The sequence below is a fragment of the Phalacrocorax aristotelis genome, chromosome 1, assembly GCF_949628215.1.
Source record: "Phalacrocorax aristotelis chromosome 1, bGulAri2.1, whole genome shotgun sequence".
Lineage (NCBI taxonomy): Eukaryota > Metazoa > Chordata > Aves > Suliformes > Phalacrocoracidae > Phalacrocorax > Phalacrocorax aristotelis.
This window is the reverse complement of record NC_134276.1, coordinates 217,961,841-217,978,523: the sequence shown is the minus strand read 5'-3', so window position 1 is coordinate 217,978,523 and position 16,683 is coordinate 217,961,841. Positions and strand designations below refer to the sequence as shown.

Below are 16,683 nucleotides of genomic sequence, written 5' to 3'. Positions count from 1 at the left end.
CCCCGAAACCCCCACACCCCAAAACCCTGGCACCCCCAAATCCTCTCACGCCGGCACCCCGAGACCCCCGTACCCCCAAAACTGCGCATTCTGGCACCCTGCAATCACTGTAACACGGCACCCCAAAACCTCAGCACCCCCAGCACCCGACACACCCAGAACACCGGTAGCCCTGTACCCCCAAACCTCGCCACCCCCAAAACCTCAGCACCCCATTACCCTGACACCTCCGGAGCCCGGCACCCCAAAACCGCAGCACCCCGGGCACCCTGACACCCCGATACCCAGCCCCCCCGGGCACCCCAATACACCCCAGTGCCATTGGCACCCTAAAACCCCCCCAAAGACCCCTCAGGAAACGCGGGATTCCCCCCCCAGGAACCCCCCCCGAATCCCCCCCCAAAACTCACACAAGAACCCCCCGCGCACAACGAGACCCCCCAAACACCCCCGAGGACCCCCCCAACCCCACGAACAACCCCCCTCCCGGCAGGAAACCCACCTGGACACCCCCCCCCCCAGGACCCCCCTCCCCAACCCCCCCCCACCAGCGCCCCTCCCTTGGGACCCCCCCTCCCTTGGGACCCCCCCCACGCCCGGTGACCACCCCACTGGTGACTCAAGCCGTGGGGTCCCCTCGCCCGTGCCTCAGTTTCCCCACGGGCGGGGGGCGGGGGTGTGTGTCCGGGCCCCCCCCCGTGTGACCCCGCTGCACCCCAACATCACTGACACACCCCCCCCCACGCTGCGGGGGTCCACCCTGGGTCCCCTCCAGCACCCTTGGGTGCTGGGGGGGGTGGTGGTGCTGGGGGGTGGGGTGGGTGTGGACGCTTGGGTCCTTTGGGGGGCGGGGGGTAACTTTGGGGGGCGGGGGGGGGGGGTGTATCAGGTTCCCCCCGGTTCCGGTGCCCGTCCGCCGCGTCACCGCCCCCACGTCACCGCTGGCCACCCGCCCTGGAAGCTTCCAGGGGGTGGGGGGGTGGGGGGCACCCGGACGCCTGGGTCCCTCCGGGGTGGGGGGGGGGAGGTCAGGGGGTGTGGGACACCCGGGTTCATCTCCCACCCCCCCCCGTGACTCAGCCCCCCTCCCCCCCCCCCCCCCCGGCGAGGAATCCCCTGGGTGGGTGCCGGTGGCCGGGGGGGGGGTCTCAGGGTGCACCCCAGGGTGACAGCGGGTGGGGGGGGGTTGAGGGGGGGGAGGGCCCAGGCGCCTGCGCCAGCGCCTAAAAATAACCCGTCGAGTCAGAGCCACGCACCCGGCACCCAAAATACCCCCCCGGGGGGCGGGGGGGGCACGTCCCGCTTTGGGGGGGTGACGCGGGTGGCACGTGGGTGGCAGCGGGGTGCACCCATGGGTGGGGGGGTCCTCGCACCGACGGCACGTGCATGCGGGGGGGTATCTGGTGTATTGCATTGGGTGGGGGGTGTCAGGGGGATCAGGGAGGGGGTCAGGTGCTCCATGGGGGGGGGGTCAGGGTGCTGCTGGGGGGCGTCAGGGTGCTGCTGGGGGTGGGGGGGGTCAGGGTGCCCCCTGGGGTCTCAGCTCCGCTTCAGGCAGGGGTAGAGGAAGATGATGGTGGAGGCCACAATGAAGAGGATGAAGGGCTGGAGCCCACCGGTGGTCTCCTGGGGAGGGGAGGGGCGTCAGGGCCACCCCCAGCACGGTGGCACCCTGAGCCCCCCCCCCCCCGCCCAAACCCCGGACCTGGCTGTGGGTCCCCTCCGGGCGCCAGGGCTGGGGGTCCTCGGGGTCCTCGGAGGAGGGGGACGCTACGGGGGGACCCTCGGAGTCCCCCGGCCCCTCGGGGCACCTGCGGGAGATGGGGGTGCCGGGGGCGGCGCGGGGGCACGGACGGGGGGACGGGGGCATGGCCAGGAGAGGGGGGACATGGGCAAGGGACGGGGGGGGGCATGGGGACAGGGGGACAAGGGGGACAGGGGGACATGGGAGGTACGAGGGGGACATGGCCATGGGGACGGGGGGGACATGGGTGGGGGGACAAGGGGGACATGGCCGTGGGGACAGGGGGACACTGGGGGGGACATGGCCATGGGGACGGGGGGGACATGGGTGGGGGGACAAGGGGGACATGGCCGTGGGGACAGGGGGACACTGGGGGGGACATGGCCATGGGGACGGGGGGGGACATGGGTGGGGGGACAAGGGGGACATGGCCATGGGGACAGGGGGACACTGAGGGAGACATGGGGGACATGGCCATGGGGATGGGGGGACACTGGGGGGGACATGGGGGACATGGCCATGGGGATGGGGGGGGGTCATGGGTGGGGGGACATGAGGGACATGGCTGTGGGGACAGGGGGACACTGGGGGGGGACATGGCCATGGGGCCAGGGGTGACAGGGGTCAGGGGTCACCAGGGCCATGGCTGGGGGACACAGGACGGGGGGCACACGGGGACAGGGGGACGTGGGGGGGGCAGGGGGACGTGGCCGGGGGGCAGCGGGGCACGGACGAGGAGGCCCCATGGGGCGGGGGGCTGCAGCTGGGGGGGGTCCCGGGGCTGGGGGCTGTAGGCGGGGGGCCGCGGGGGGCCGCGGGCGGTACCGGTGGCCGCGGGTGCCGCGGAGGCGGTGGCGGTGCCGCGGTGCCCGGTGCTCCTCGCCCAGCGCCGCCTCCTGCGCCTGCAGCTCACCCAGCTCCGCTGCGCGGCACCGCCGCCTCAGCCCCACAGCACCGCGACCCACGGCACCCCGACCCACGGCACCGGCCCCTGCTGTGGTCACCAGCCCCTGCCCTGCAACGTCACCCCACGGCCACCACCCTGCCGCGCCATGGCCGCCACCCCACCACGCCATGACCACCAACCCATGAGACCACGGCCACCACCCTCCACCCATGGCCACCCCCCCATCACCCACGGCCACCCCCCCATGGCACCAAGGCCACCATCCCACCACGCCATGGCCACCATCCAACCACACCATGGCCACCACCCTGCCATGTCATGGCCACCATCCCACCATCACATGGCCACCACCCCATGGCACCAAGGCCACCGCCCTCCACCCATGGCCACCTTCCCCCCATCACCCACGGCCACCACCCCATGGCACCAAGGCCACCAACCCACCACGCCATGGCCACCATCCAACCACGCCATGGCCACCACTCTGCAATATCATGGCCGCCATCCCACCATCACATGGCCACCAACCCATGAGAGCATGGCCACCGCCCTCCACTCATGGCCACCCCCCATCACCCACGGCCACCACCCCATGGCACCAAGGCCACCAACCCACCACGCCATGGCCACTAACCCATGAGACCATGGCCACCGCCCTCCACCCATGGCCACCCCCCACCCCATGGCACCAAGGCCACCAACCCACCACGCCATGGCCACCATCCAACCACACCATGGCCACCACCCTGCCATGTCATGGCCACCAACCCATGACATCATGGCCACCACCATGCCATGGCCACCACCCCAGAATCCCAAGGCCACCACCCCACCATTGCCATGGCCACCTTCCCCCCATCACCCACGGCCACCACCCCACGGCACCAAGGCCACCAACCCCCCCCACCAAGGCCACCAAACCCCCCCACCCGTGGCCACCCCCGCCCGGTACCTCGTAGCCGGCGCAGCTCTGCCCGCAGCGTGGCCACCTCCTCGCGCAGGCGGGTGGCCTCGGCCCCCCAGCGCCCCGCCGCCGCCGCCGCCGCCCCCGCTCGGCCCGCGCCCGCGCCAGCGCCCGCTCCAGCTGCCCCAGCTCGGCCGCCTGCCCCGCCTGCAGCGCGCCCAGCTCCGCACCCAGCGCCCGCAGCTGCCCTGCCGGGGGGCGCGGGTCGGGGGCCGCACGGGGGGACCCTGCTCGGGCGTCCCTCCCTGGGGGGCCCCTCCTTGGGGGCCCATCCTTGGGTGCCCATGATTGGGGTGCCAACACCTCTGGGGGCCCCACCTTGAGGGGCCCCTCCTTGAGGGGACAACACCTAGGGGTGCCCCTCCTTGGGGGGCTCATCCTTGGGGGGCTCATCCTTGGGGGGCCAACACCTGGCAGGGTGCCCCTCCTTGGGGTGCCCCTCCTTGGGGGGACAACACCTAGGGGTGCCCCTCCTTGGGGGGCTCATCCTTGGGGTGCCAACACCTCTGGGTGCCCCACCTTGAGGGGGCCCTCCTTGAGGGGACAACACCTAAGGGTGCCCCTCCCTGGGGGGCCCATCCTTGGGGGGCTCATCCTTGGGGTACCAACACCTCTGGGTGCCCCTCCTTGGGGGGCCCCTTCTTGGGGGGCCAACACCTAGGGGTGTCCCTCCTCGGGGGGCTCATCCTTGGGGTGCCCCTCCTTGGGGGCATCCCTCATTGGGGGGCCAACACCTCTGGGTGCCCCTCCTTGGGGGGCTCGTCCTTGGGGGGGCTCACTCTTGGGGTGCCCCTCCTCAGGGTGTCCCTCCTCGGGGGCCCCTCCTTCGAGCGTCCCTCCTCGGGGTGCCCCACTTGGGGGCCCCTTTTTGGGGTGCCAACACCTATGGATACCCCTGATTGGGGGGCTCATCCTTGGGGTGCCCCTCCCTGGAGCCCCCCCCCATGGGTGCCCGTCCCCTCGGGGCGCCCCTCCCTGGGGGTCCCACCCCTGGGTGCCCCTCCCTGGGGTCCCCCCCCCAGTGCCCGCCCCCTCGGGGTGCCCGGCCCCGGGGGGTCCCGCCCCCCACTCACTGCCCGCGGAGGGGGAGGCGCTGAGGTCCATGGTGCGGGACCCCCGTGCCCGGCCCCGGTCACCGGCCCCACGGGTGGCACCTCTGGTTGCCCCGGCAACAGCCGGCCCCTCCCCCGGGGGGCCTGGGTGCCTTGGCTGGGGGCGGGGGCTCGGGGGGAGGGGCCGCGGCGGGACACGCCCCCTCCCAGTGCCACTGTCCCGTACCAGCACCCCACGCCAGTACCCCCAGTGCCCCTGCCCCGGGGTCTTTTGGGAAGGGGTGGGGGGAGCATTCACTCTGGAGCCTACTGATGGCCACGAGGGGCCCGGGAGGGAGCGGCGCGGGTGGAATGGGAGGGCACCAGTCTGGCCCAGTGCAGGACCGTGTGGTACAGCCTGGTGCTGTGACCTGAGCTGGCCCCACCTGACCCAGTACGGCCCAGTCCAGCCCAGTCCAGCCCAGTATGGCCCGGCCCAGTCCAGTCCAGTATGGCCCAGTCTGGCCCTGTCCGGCCCAGTCCGGCCCAGTATGGCCTACTATGGCCCAGTCCAGTCCATCCCAGTATGGCCCAATCCAGTCCAGTATGGCCCACTCTAGCCCTGTCCAGCCCAGTCCAGCCCAGTCCGGCCCAGTACAGCCCAGTACGGCCCAGTCCGGCCCAGTCCAGTCCAGTATGGCCCAGTCTAGCCCTGTCCAGCCCAGTCCGGCCCAGTCCGGCCCAGTACAGCCCAGTACGGCCCAGTCCGGCCAGTCCAGTCCAGTATGGCCCAGTCTAGCCCTGTCCAGCCCAGTCGGCCCAGTCTGGCCTACTATGGCCCAGTCCAGTCCATCCCAGTCCAGCCCAGTATGGCCCAGTCCAGTCCAGTATGGCCCAGTCTAGCCCTGTCCGGCCCAGTACGGCCCTGTCCGGCCCAATCCGGCCTACTATGGCCCAGTCCAGTCCATCCCAGTCCGGCCCAGTATGGCCCAGTCTAGCCCTGTCCGGCCCAGTACGGCCCTGTCCGGCCCAATCCGGCCTACTATGGCCCAGTCCAGTCCATCCCAGTCCGGCCCAGTATGGCCCAGTACAGCCTGTCCGGCCCAATCCGGCCTACTATGGCCCAGTCCAGTCCATCCCAGTCCGGCCCAGTATGGCCCAGTACGGCCCTGTCCGGCCCAATCCGGCCTACTATGGCCCAGTCCAGTCCATCCCAGTCCATCCCAGTATGGCCCAGTACAGCCCTGTTCGGCCCAATCCGGCCTACTATGGCCCAGTCCAGTCCATCCCAGTCCGGCCCAGTATGGCCCAGTCCAGCCCAACCGGGGCAGGCACCACCGAGCCCCCCCGTGTACCCACCGCGGGGTCCCTCAGCCCAGCCCTGCCCGCCCCCCCATCCCTCTGTCCCCCCCCCCAGCACCAACCTGTCCCTGCCCCGGAGCTGGCCACAACCCACGGGTGTCCCCCGTGTCCCCCCCCCCGTGGGTGCCCCACGCCGCGTGGGCCCGGGCGCTGCCACCACCCCACCGTCCCTCCGCTCCACCCGCCTTTTATAGGCGCTCCCAGCCCTGGGGGGGGGGTCCCGAGAACCCTTAATCCCCCCTTAAGCGGCTTGTGCTCATCCTTCCTGCCCCCACGGTGGCCCACGTCGCGGGGGGGGGCAGCAAAAGGGGTGCGGGGGGGTTGGGGTGGGAGGGAAAAAAAGTTTGGGCTCGTCGGGATTTGAACCCGGGACCTCTCGCACCCTAAGCGAGAATCATACCCCTAGACCAACGAGCCGCTCCCACGGCTCCGGCCACGCGTGGGTGGTGGCGGGGTGGGGGGACGGGGGGGCAGCCACGGCTCTGCGCCCCCCAAAGCACACAGACCCATCCCTGCGCCCCCCAAAGCACACAGCCCCCATCCCTGCACCCCCCAAAGCACACAGACCCCATCCCTGCGCCCCCCAAAGCACACAGACCCCATCCCTGCACCCCCCAAAGCACACAGCCCCCATCCCTGCACCCCCCAAAGCACACAGACCCCATCCCTGCGCCCCCCCAAAGCACACAGACCCCATCCCTGCACCCCCCAAAGCACACAGACCCCATCCCTGCCCCCCCAAAGCACACAGACCCCATCCCTGCCCCCCCAAAGCACACAGACCCCATCCCTGCTCCCCCCCAAAGCACACAGACCCCATCCCTGCCCCCCCCAAGCACACAGACCCCATCCCTGCTCCCCCCAAAGCACACAGACCCCATCCCTGCGCCCCCCAAAGCACACAGACCCCATCCCTGCGCCCCCCAAAGCACACAGACCCCATCCCTGCCCCCCCAAGCACACAGACCCCATCCCTGCTCCCCCCCAAAGCACACAGACCCCATCCCTGCGCCCCCCCAAAGCACACAGACCCCATCCCTGCGCCCCCCCAAAGCACACAGACCCCATCCCTGCCCCCCCAAAGCACACAGACCCATCCCTGCGCCCCCCAAAGCACACAGACCCCATCCCTGCCCCCCCCCAAGCACACAGACCCATCCCTGCGCCCCCCCAAAGCACGCAGACCCCATCCCTGCCCCCCCCCAAAGCACACAGACCCCATCCCTGCCCCCCCCCAAGCACACAGACCCCATCCCTGCCCCCCCAAGCACACAGACCCCATCCCTGCCCCCCCCAAAGCACACAGACCCCATCCCTGCCCCCCCCCAAGCACACAGACCCCATCCCTGCGCCCCCCCAAAGCACACAGACCCCATCCCTGCGCCCCCCAAAGCACACAGACCCCATCCCTGCCCCCCCAAAGCACACAGACCCCATCCCTGCCCCCCCCAAGCACACAGACCCCATCCCTGCGCCCCCCAAAGCACACAGACCCCATCCCTGCCCCCCCCAAAGCACACAGACCCCATCCCTGCCCCCCCCCAAGCACACAGACCCCATCCCTGCCCCCCCCCAAAGCACACAGACCCCATCCCTGCCCCCCCCCCAAGCACACAGACCCCATCCCTGCCCCCCCCCAAGCACACAGACCCCATCCCTGCGCCCCCCCAAAGCACACAGACCCCATCCTGCCCCCCCCCCAAGCACACAGACCCCATCCCTGCCCCCCCCCAAAGCACACAGACCCCATCCCTGCCCCCCCCCAAGCACACAGACCCCATCCCTGCGCCCCCCAAAGCACACAGACCCCATCCTGCCCCCCCCAAGCACACAGACCCCATCCCTGCGCCCCCAAAGCACACAGACCCCATCCCTGCCCCCCCAAGCACACAGACCCCATCCCTGCCCCCCCCAAGCACACAGACCCCATCCCTGCCCCCCCCAAAGCACACAGACCCCATCCCTGCCCCCCCCAAGCACACAGACCCCATCCCTGCGCCCCCCCAAAGCACACAGACCCCATCCCTGCGCCCCCAAAGCACACAGACCCCATCCCTGCCCCCCCCAAGCACACAGACCCCATCCCTGCCCCCCCAAAGCACACAGACCCCATCCCTGCCCCCCCCAAAGCACACAGACCCCATCCCTGCCCCCCCCCCAAGCACACAGACCCCATCCCTGCCCCCCCCAAAGCACACAGACCCCATCCCTGCTCCCCCCAAAGCACACAGACCCCATCCCTGCGCCCCCAAAGCACACAGACCCCATCCCTGCCCCCCCCAAAGCACACAGACCCCATCCCTGCGCCCCCCAAAGCACACAGACCCCATCCCTGCCCCCCCCCAAGCACACAGACCCCATCCCTGCCCCCCCCAAGCACACAGACCCCATCCCTGCCCCCCCCAAAGCACACAGACCCCATCCCTGCTCCCCCCCAAAGCACACAGACCCCATCCCTGCCCCCCCAAGCACACAGACCCCATCCCTGCCCCCCCAAAGCACACAGACCCATCCCTGCCCCCCCAAAGCACACAGACCCCATCCCTGCCCCCCCCCCAAGCACACAGACCCCATCCCTGCCCCCCCCAAAGCACACAGACCCCATCCCTGCTCCCCCCAAAGCACACAGACCCCATCCTGCGCCCCCCAAAGCACACAGACCCCATCCCTGCGCCCCCAAGCGCCACCCCCATCCCTGCACCCCCAAAGCACACAGACCCCATCCCTGCGCCCCCCCAAAGCACACAGACCCCATCCCTGCCCCCCCCCCAAAGCACACAGACCCCATCCCTGCCCCCCCAAAGCACACAGACCCCATCCTGCCCCCCCCAAAGCACACAGACCCCATCCCTGCGCCCCCCCAAAGCACACAGACCCCATCCCTGCCCCCCCCAAAGCACACAGCCCCCATCCCTGCCCCCCAAAGCGCCACCCCCATCCCTGCGCCCCCCCAAAGCACACAGACCCCATCCCTGCCCCCCCAAAGCACACAGCCCCCATCCCTGCCCCCCCAAAGCGCCACCCCCATCCCTGCTCCCCCCCAAGCACACAGACCCCATCCCTGCTCCCCCCCAAAGCACACAGACCCCATCCTGCGCCCCCCCAAGCACACAGACCCCATCCCTGCGCCCCCAAAGCACACAGACCCCATCCCTGCGCCCCCCAAGCACACAGACCCCATCCCTGCGCCCCAAAGCGCCACCCCCATCCCTGCACCCCCCAAAGCGCAGCGCCGGGGGGCACTAAACGGTGGGTGGGTGTCACTGGGTGTCCCTGCGGCGCGGGGGGGGGGGGGCCACCCCAGGGCACTCAGGGTGTGTGTGTGGGGTAGCCCCAAACCACCCCCCAAGACCGACCCAGTGCTGGGACACCCCGGTGGCAGCAGGGCCAAGCTTGGGGTCCCTGGGGACCCCCCCCCCACCCTTTTACCCCACCCCAAATCCCCCGGGAGCCCCGGCAATCGGCTCGGCCCGGCTTAAGGAGGCCAATTAGGCCTCTAAGCCGGGCTTAGCCCCCCCTAATCCCCAAGTTTGCCCAGGGATGAAGCCTTGATCCCCGCCTCAGCCGTTAAGCGGCTCGGGGCCGGGCAGGGTATATCAGAGGGGGAGGGCCGGGGGTCTCCGCGTCCCCCCTGGGCTCCCCCCCCCCCCAACGCAGCCCACCCCACCATGTCGGGTGACGAAGAGTTTTACCTCTTCAAGAACAGCTCCTCGGTCGGCCCTTGGGACGGGCCCCAGTACCACATCGCCCCGCGGTGGGCGTTCTACCTGCAGACGGCCTTCATGGGCTTCGTCTTCCTCCTGGGGACCCCCCTCAACGCCATCGTCCTCGTCGTCACCGTCAAGTACAAGAAGCTGCGGCAACCCTCAACTACATCCTGGGTGAACATCTCCTTCAGCGGCTTCATCTGCTGCCTCTTCAGCGTCTTCACCGTCTTCGTCTCCAGCTCCCAGGGTTACTTCGTCTTCGGCAAGAACATGTGCTCCTTGGAGGGCTTCGTGGGGGCCACCGGAGGTAGGTGGGGGCGGCCACGGGGCCGCCTGTGGGAGGGGGGGGTCACCACCGGGGTCTTCTGGACCTGGAGGAGTTGGGGTGACCACTGGGGTCTGGCGGGGCTGTAGGTGGAGGTGACCATCATAGTCTGGCGGGGCCATAGGCGTTGGGGTGCCCATTGTGGCGTGGCCATAGGTGTTGGGGTGCCCACCATGGCCTGGCAGGGCCGTAGGCGTTGGGGTGCCCACCATGGCCGGGATGTAGGCACTGGGGTGCCCACCACAATCTGGTGGGGCTGTAGGTGGAGGTGACCACCAGGGTCTGGTGGGGCTGTAGGTGTTGGGGTGCCCACCGTGGCCGGGATGTAGGTGTCGGGGTGCCCACCATGGCCAGCTGTAGGTGTCGGGGTGCCCACCGCGTGGGGCGTAGGCATTGGGGTGCCCACCATGACCGGGCCGTAGGTGTCGGGTGCCCACCACGGCCAGGCTGTAGGTGTTGGGGTGCCCATTGTGGTGTGGCCATAGGTGTCGGGGTGCCCACCATGGCCTGGTAGGGCCGTAGGCGTTGGGGTGCCCACCATGGTGGGACCATAGGCGTTGGGGTGCCCACCACGGCCAGGCTGTGGGCATTGGGGTGCCCACCATGGTGGGACCATAGGCGTTGGGGTGCCCACCACGGCCAGGCTGTAGGTGTTGGGGTGCCCATTGTGGCGTGGCCATAGGTGTCGGGGTGCCCACCATGGCCTGGTAGGGCCGTAGGCGTTGGGGTGCCCACCATGGTGGGACCATAGGCGTTGGGACGCCCACCACGGCCAGGCTGTGGGCATTGGGGTGCCCACCATGGTGGGACCATAGGCGTTGGGGTGCCCACCACGCCCAGGCTGTGGGCATTGGGGTGCCCACCATGGTGGGACCATAGGCGTTGGGGTGCCCACCACGGCCAGGCTGTAGGTGTTGGGGTGCCCATTGTGGCGTGGCCATAGGTGTCGGGGTGCCCACCATGGCCTGGTAGGGCCGTAGGCGTTGGGGTGCCCACCACGGCCAGGCTGTGGGCATTGGGGTGCCCACCATGGTGGGACCATAGGCGTTGGGCGCCCACCACGGCCAGGCTGTGGGCATTGGGGTGCCCACCATGACCAGGCCGTAGGTGTCGGGGTGCCCACCACGGCCAGGCTGTGGGCATTGGGGTGCCCACCATGGTGGGACCATAGGCGTTGGGGTGCCCACCACGGCCAGGCTGTAGGTGTTGGGGTGCCCATTGTGGCGTGGCCATAGGTGTCGGGGTGCCCACCATGGCCTGGTAGGGCCGTAGGCGTTGGGGTGCCCACCATGGTGGGACCATAGGCGTTGGGGTGCCCACCACGGCCAGGCTGTGGGCATTGGGGTGCCCACCATGGTGGGACCATAGGCGTTGGGGTGCCCACCACGCCCAGGCTGTGGGCATTGGGGTGCCCACCATGGTGGGACCATAGGCGTTGGGTGCCCACCACGCCCAGGCTGTGGGCATTGGGGTGCCCACCATGGTGGGACCATAGGCGTTGGGGCGCCCACCACGGCCAGGCTGTGGGCATTGGGGTGCCCACCATGGTGGGACCATAGGCGTTGGGACGCCCACCACGGCCAGGCTGTGGGCATTGGGGTGCCCACCATGGTGGGACCATAGGCGTTGGGGCGCCCACCATGGTGGGACCATAGGCGTCGGGACGCCCACCACGGCCAGGCTGTGGGCATTGGGGTGCCCACCGCGGCACGGCCGTAGGCGTGGGGCGCCCGCGGCGGGCGGGGGGGTGGCGGGGGGGGGGCTGAGGTGCCGGCGCTGCCCCCCAGGGCTGGTGACGGGGTGGTCCCTGGCCTTCCTGGCGTTCGAGCGCTACATCGTCATCTGCAAACCCTTCGGCAACTTCCGCTTCAGCTCCCGGCACGCGCTCCTGGTGGTCGTGGCCACCTGGGCCATCGGCGTCGGCGTCGCCGTGCCCCCCTTCTTCGGCTGGAGCAGGTCGGGGGGCGCCGGACGCCTCCGGGAGCGGCGGCGGGGGGGATGGGGGGGATATGGGGGGGATGGGGGGATGGGGGGATGTGCGGGGGGGGTGGCACAGGGGTGCAGAGCAGGCTGGGGGTGCTATGGGGAGCCATGGGGGTGCCATGGGGAGCCATGGGGGCATCATGGGGATCCATGGGGTGCCACAGGGGTGCCATGGGGGTGCCATGGGGGTGCCATGGGGAGCCATGGGGGCATCATGGGGTGCCATGGGGATCCATGGGGTGCCATGGGGGCGTCATGGGGTGCCATGGGGATCCATGGGGGTGCCATGGGGTGCCATGGGGCTGTCATGGGGATCCATGGGGTGCCATGGGGAGCCATGGAGGTGCCATGAGGGTGCCATGGGAGTGCCATGGGGAGCCATGGGGACGTCATGGGGATCCATGGGGGTGCCACAGGGGTGCCATGGGGGCATCATGGGTGCCATGGGGTGCCATGGGGATCCATGAGGGTGCCATGGGGAGCCCTGGAGGCATCATGGGGATCCACAGGGGTGCTATGGGGGTGCCACAGGGGGTGCCATGGGGTGCCACGGGATGCCACGGGGGTGCCTTGGGGGTACCGTGGGGGTGCCAGGAGGTGCTGTGGATGAACCATGGGGTGCCGTGGGGGTGCCAGGAGGTGCTGTGGGGTGCCGTGGGTGTACCATGGGGTGCCGTGGGGGTGCCAGGAGGTGCTGTGGATGAACCATGGGGTGCCGTGGGGTGCCGTGGGGGTGCCAGGAGGTGCTGTGTGGTGCCGTGGGTGTACCGTCGGGTGCTGTGGGGTGCCGTGGGTGTACCGTGGGGTGCCGTGGGGGTGCCAGGGTGCGAGGCGCGGGCGGTGAGTGCGCGCGCCCTGCAGGTACGTGCCCGAGGGGCTGCAGTGCTCCTGCGGCCCCGACTGGTACACGGTGGGCACCAAGTACAAGAGCGAGTACTACACCTGGTTCCTCTTCATCTTCTGCTTCATCGTGCCCCTCTCCCTCATCATCTTCTCCTACTCGCAGCTGCTCAGCGCCCTGCGGGCCGTGAGTCGGGGGCACGGGGGTCCCGTGCGGGGGAGGGAGGGTGGGAGGGGCGGCGGGAGCGAGGGCAGGTGCTGAGGGGGCGGGGGAGGGAGGGCTGCTCGGACAGACGGACGGAGGCAGCAGGGGTGGAGGGATGGATGGAGGAAAGGCTGCTTGGACAGACAGACAGAGGCAGGGCAGGAGGGACAGACGGAGGAAGGGCTGCTCGGACAGACGGACGGAGGGCAGGAGGGCAGGGCTGCTTGGACAGACAGATGGAGGCAGGAGGGATGGAGGGATGGAGGGACAGAGGGATGGAGGGAGGATGGGATGGGGGATGGATGGAGGAAGGGCTGCTCAGACAGACAGACAGCAGCAGGAGGGCAGGAGGGAGGAAGGGCTGCTCGGACAGACAGACAGAGGCAGGAGGGATGAAGGGATGGAGGGAGGAAGGGGTGCTCGGACAGATGGACAGCAGCAGGAGGGCAGGGCTGCTCGGACAGACGGATGGAGGCAGAAGGGCAGGAGGGACAGAGGGATGGAGGGAGGATGGGATGGGAGGGATGGAGGGAGGAAGGGCTGCTCGGACAGATGGACAGATGCAGGAGGGCAGGAGGGCAGGGCCGCTCGGACAGACGGACGGCGGCGGGGGGCCTGCGGCCAGGGCTGACCCCTCGGCGCAGGTGGCGGCGCAGCAGCAGGAGTCGGCCACGACGCAGAAGGCGGAGCGGGAGGTGTCGCGCATGGTGGTGGTGATGGTGGGCTCCTTCTGCCTCTGCTACGTGCCCTACGCCGCCCTGGCCATGTACATGGTGAACAAACGCGACCACGGCCTCGACCTGCGCCTCGTCACCATCCCTGCCTTCTTCTCCAAGAGCGCCTGCATCTACAACCCCATCATCTACTGCTTCATGAACAAACAGGTGCCCCCGGGCGCCCCGAACGTCTGGTGATGGGGCACCCGGGGACACGCAGGCAATGGGGCACCCGGGGACACAAGGGCAACGGGGGCACCCGGGGACACGCGGGCATTGGGGGCACCCGGGGACACGCGGGCATTGGGGGCACCCGGGGACACGAGGGCATTGGGGGCACCCGGGGACACGCGGGCATTGGGGGCACACGGGGACACGCGGGCATTGGGGGCACCCGGGACACGAGGGCAACGGGGGCACCCGGGGACACGCGGGCATTGGGGGCACCCGGGGACACGCGGGCATTGGGGCACAACGGGAACACGCAACAATGGGGCACCCGGGGACACGCGGGCATTGGGGGCACCCGGGGACATGAGGGCATTGGGGGCACCCGGGACACGCGGGCATTGGGGGCACCCGGGGACATGAGGGCAATGGGGGCACCCGGGGACACGCGGGCATTGGGGGCACCCGAGACACGAGGGCATTGGGGGCACCCGGGGACACGCGGGCATTGGGGGCACCCGGGGACACGAGGGCAATGGGGGCACCCGGAGACACGCGGGCATTGGGGGCACCCGGAGACACGAGGGCATTGGGGGCACCCGGGGACACGCGGGCATTGGGGGCACCCGGGGACATGAGGGCAATGGGGGCACCCGGGGACACGAGGGCAACGGGGGCACCCGGGGACACGCGGGCATTGGGGGCACCCGGGGACACGAGGGCAACGGGGGCACCCGGAGACACGAGGGCATTGGGGGCACCCGGGGACACGCGGGCATTGGGGGCACCCGGGGACATGAGGGCAATGGGGGCACCCGGGGACACGAGGGCAACGGGGGCACCCGGGGACACGCGGGCATTGGGGGCACACGGGGACACGAGGGCAACGGGGGCACCCGGGGACACGAGGCAATGGGGGCACCCGGGGACACGCGGGCATTGGGGGCACCCGGAGACACGAGGGCATTGGGGGCACCCGGGGACACGCGGGCATTGGGGGCACCCGGGGACAACCCGGGGACACGCGGGCATTGGGGGCACACGGGAACACGCAACAATGGGGCACCCGGGGACACGCGGGCATTGGGGGCACCCGGGGACATGAGGGCATTGGGGGCACCCGGGGACACGCGGGCATTGGGGGCACCCGGGGACATGAGGGCAATGGGGGCACCCGGGGACACGCGGGCATTGGGGGCACCCGGAGACACGAGGGCATTGGGGGCACCCGGAGACACGCGGGCATTGGGGGCACCCGGGGACACGCGGGCATTGGGGGCACCCGGGGACATGAGGGCAATGGGGGCACCCGGGGACACGAGGGCAACGGGGGCACCCGGGGACACGCGGGCATTGGGGGCACACGGGGACACGAGGGCAACGGGGGCACCCGGGGACACGAGGGCAATGGGGGCACCCGGGGACACGCGGGCATTGGGGGCACCCGGAGACACGAGGGCATTGGGGGCACCCGGGGACACGCGGGCATTGGGGGCACCCGGGGACACGAGGGCATTGGGGGCACCCGGGGACACGCGGGCATTGGGGGCACCCGGGGACACGAGGGCATTGGGGGCACCCGGGGACACGCAGGTATTGGGGACACTCCAGAACATCTGGGTGATGGGGGCACCCAGGAAATGGGGACCCCCGGGCAATGGGGAGATCCAGGGGCACCCGGGCGACGGGGACACCCCGGGACCCGCCGACACTGGGGACACCCCGGGGTGCCCAAGGACGTGTGGGGACCAGCGACACCCGGGGAGCAGGGTCATTTGTGGACACCCAGGGATGGGGACCCCTGGGGACGAAGACACCCAGGCACGGGGACCCCACGGGGTGCCCAGGGACACCCATGGGGCACTTGGGGCCACCCCGAAGGCGGGGGGCAGCACGTCCCCAGGGAGAAGAGGCGGCTCCCTCGGGGTGGGGGGGGGACGGGACGCGGGGACCCCCCGGCTGAGCTCGCGCCCCCCCAGTTCCGCGCCTGCATCATGGAGACGGTGTGCGGGAAGCCCATGGCGGACGACTCGGAGGCCTCGAGCTCGGCGCAGAGGACGGAGGTCTCCTCCGTCTCCTCCAGCCAGGTCAGCCCCAGCTGAGGAGCCGCCAGCGCCCGCCCCAGGGAACCCCCCTTCCAACCCCCCCCGGCTGTCCCCGCTATGGGGCAGGGGCTGCCCTGGGGGTCCGGGGCCGCCCCGCGCCCCCCCCGGCTCGTCCCAGCCTAGGATGTAGGCGCGGGTGGGACAATAAACCACCGTCGCGGTGTGAACGCAACGCCGAGCCCGCCTGCGCATCGCCGGCCCCACGGCGGGGATCGGGGTGCCCCACGGCGCTGACAGCACGGGACCCTCGGCCTGCCAGGACCCCCACGCAGTGCTGGGGTGGGGGGGTGGGATGCTGCCCCCCCTCCGACCTCCACCTATGGGGTTGGGGTGGTGCTGAGCCCCACATCTGTGGGGCTGGGGTAAGGCTGGATGCCATCCGTGGGGCTGAGCCCCATCCATCTGTGGGGCTGGGGAGGTTCTGAGCCCCATCCCTGGGGCAGGGGAGGGTCTGAGCCCCCCATCCATGGGGCAGGGGAGGGTCTGAGCCCCATCCCTGGGGCAGGGGAGGGTCTGAGCCCCCCATCTGTGGGGCAGGGGAAGGTCTGAGCGCCCCATCCCTGGGGCAGGGGAGGGTCTGAGCGCCCCATCAGTGGGGCAGGGCAGGGTCTGAGCGCCCCATCCCT

General features: G+C 70.7%; 1 protein-coding gene and 1 long non-coding RNA gene across 2 annotated transcripts; one reads left to right on the top strand and one right to left on the bottom strand.

Annotated features, from left to right (window-relative positions):
• Window positions 1-1,721: 1,721 nt before the first annotated feature.
• On the bottom strand, window positions 1,722-3,982 carry LOC142057710 (uncharacterized). The gene is made up of 3 exons (XR_012660723.1): window positions 3,604-3,982; window positions 2,570-2,666; window positions 1,722-1,811 (listed from the first exon to the last, which is right to left on the bottom strand). It is a non-coding gene; the product is annotated as an uncharacterized LOC142057710 (long non-coding RNA).
• A 5,694-nt stretch (window positions 3,983-9,676) lies between these two features.
• OPN1SW (opsin 1, short wave sensitive) lies at window positions 9,677-16,163 on the top strand. Its single transcript, XM_075081795.1, has 5 exons — window positions 9,677-10,022; window positions 11,828-11,996; window positions 12,885-13,050; window positions 13,713-13,952; window positions 15,932-16,163. The coding sequence occupies exons 1-5, from the start codon at window positions 9,677-9,679 to the stop codon at window positions 16,052-16,054; spliced, it is 1,044 nt and encodes a 347-aa protein (XP_074937896.1). The 3' UTR covers window positions 16,055-16,163.
• Window positions 16,164-16,683: the final 520 nt, after the last annotated feature.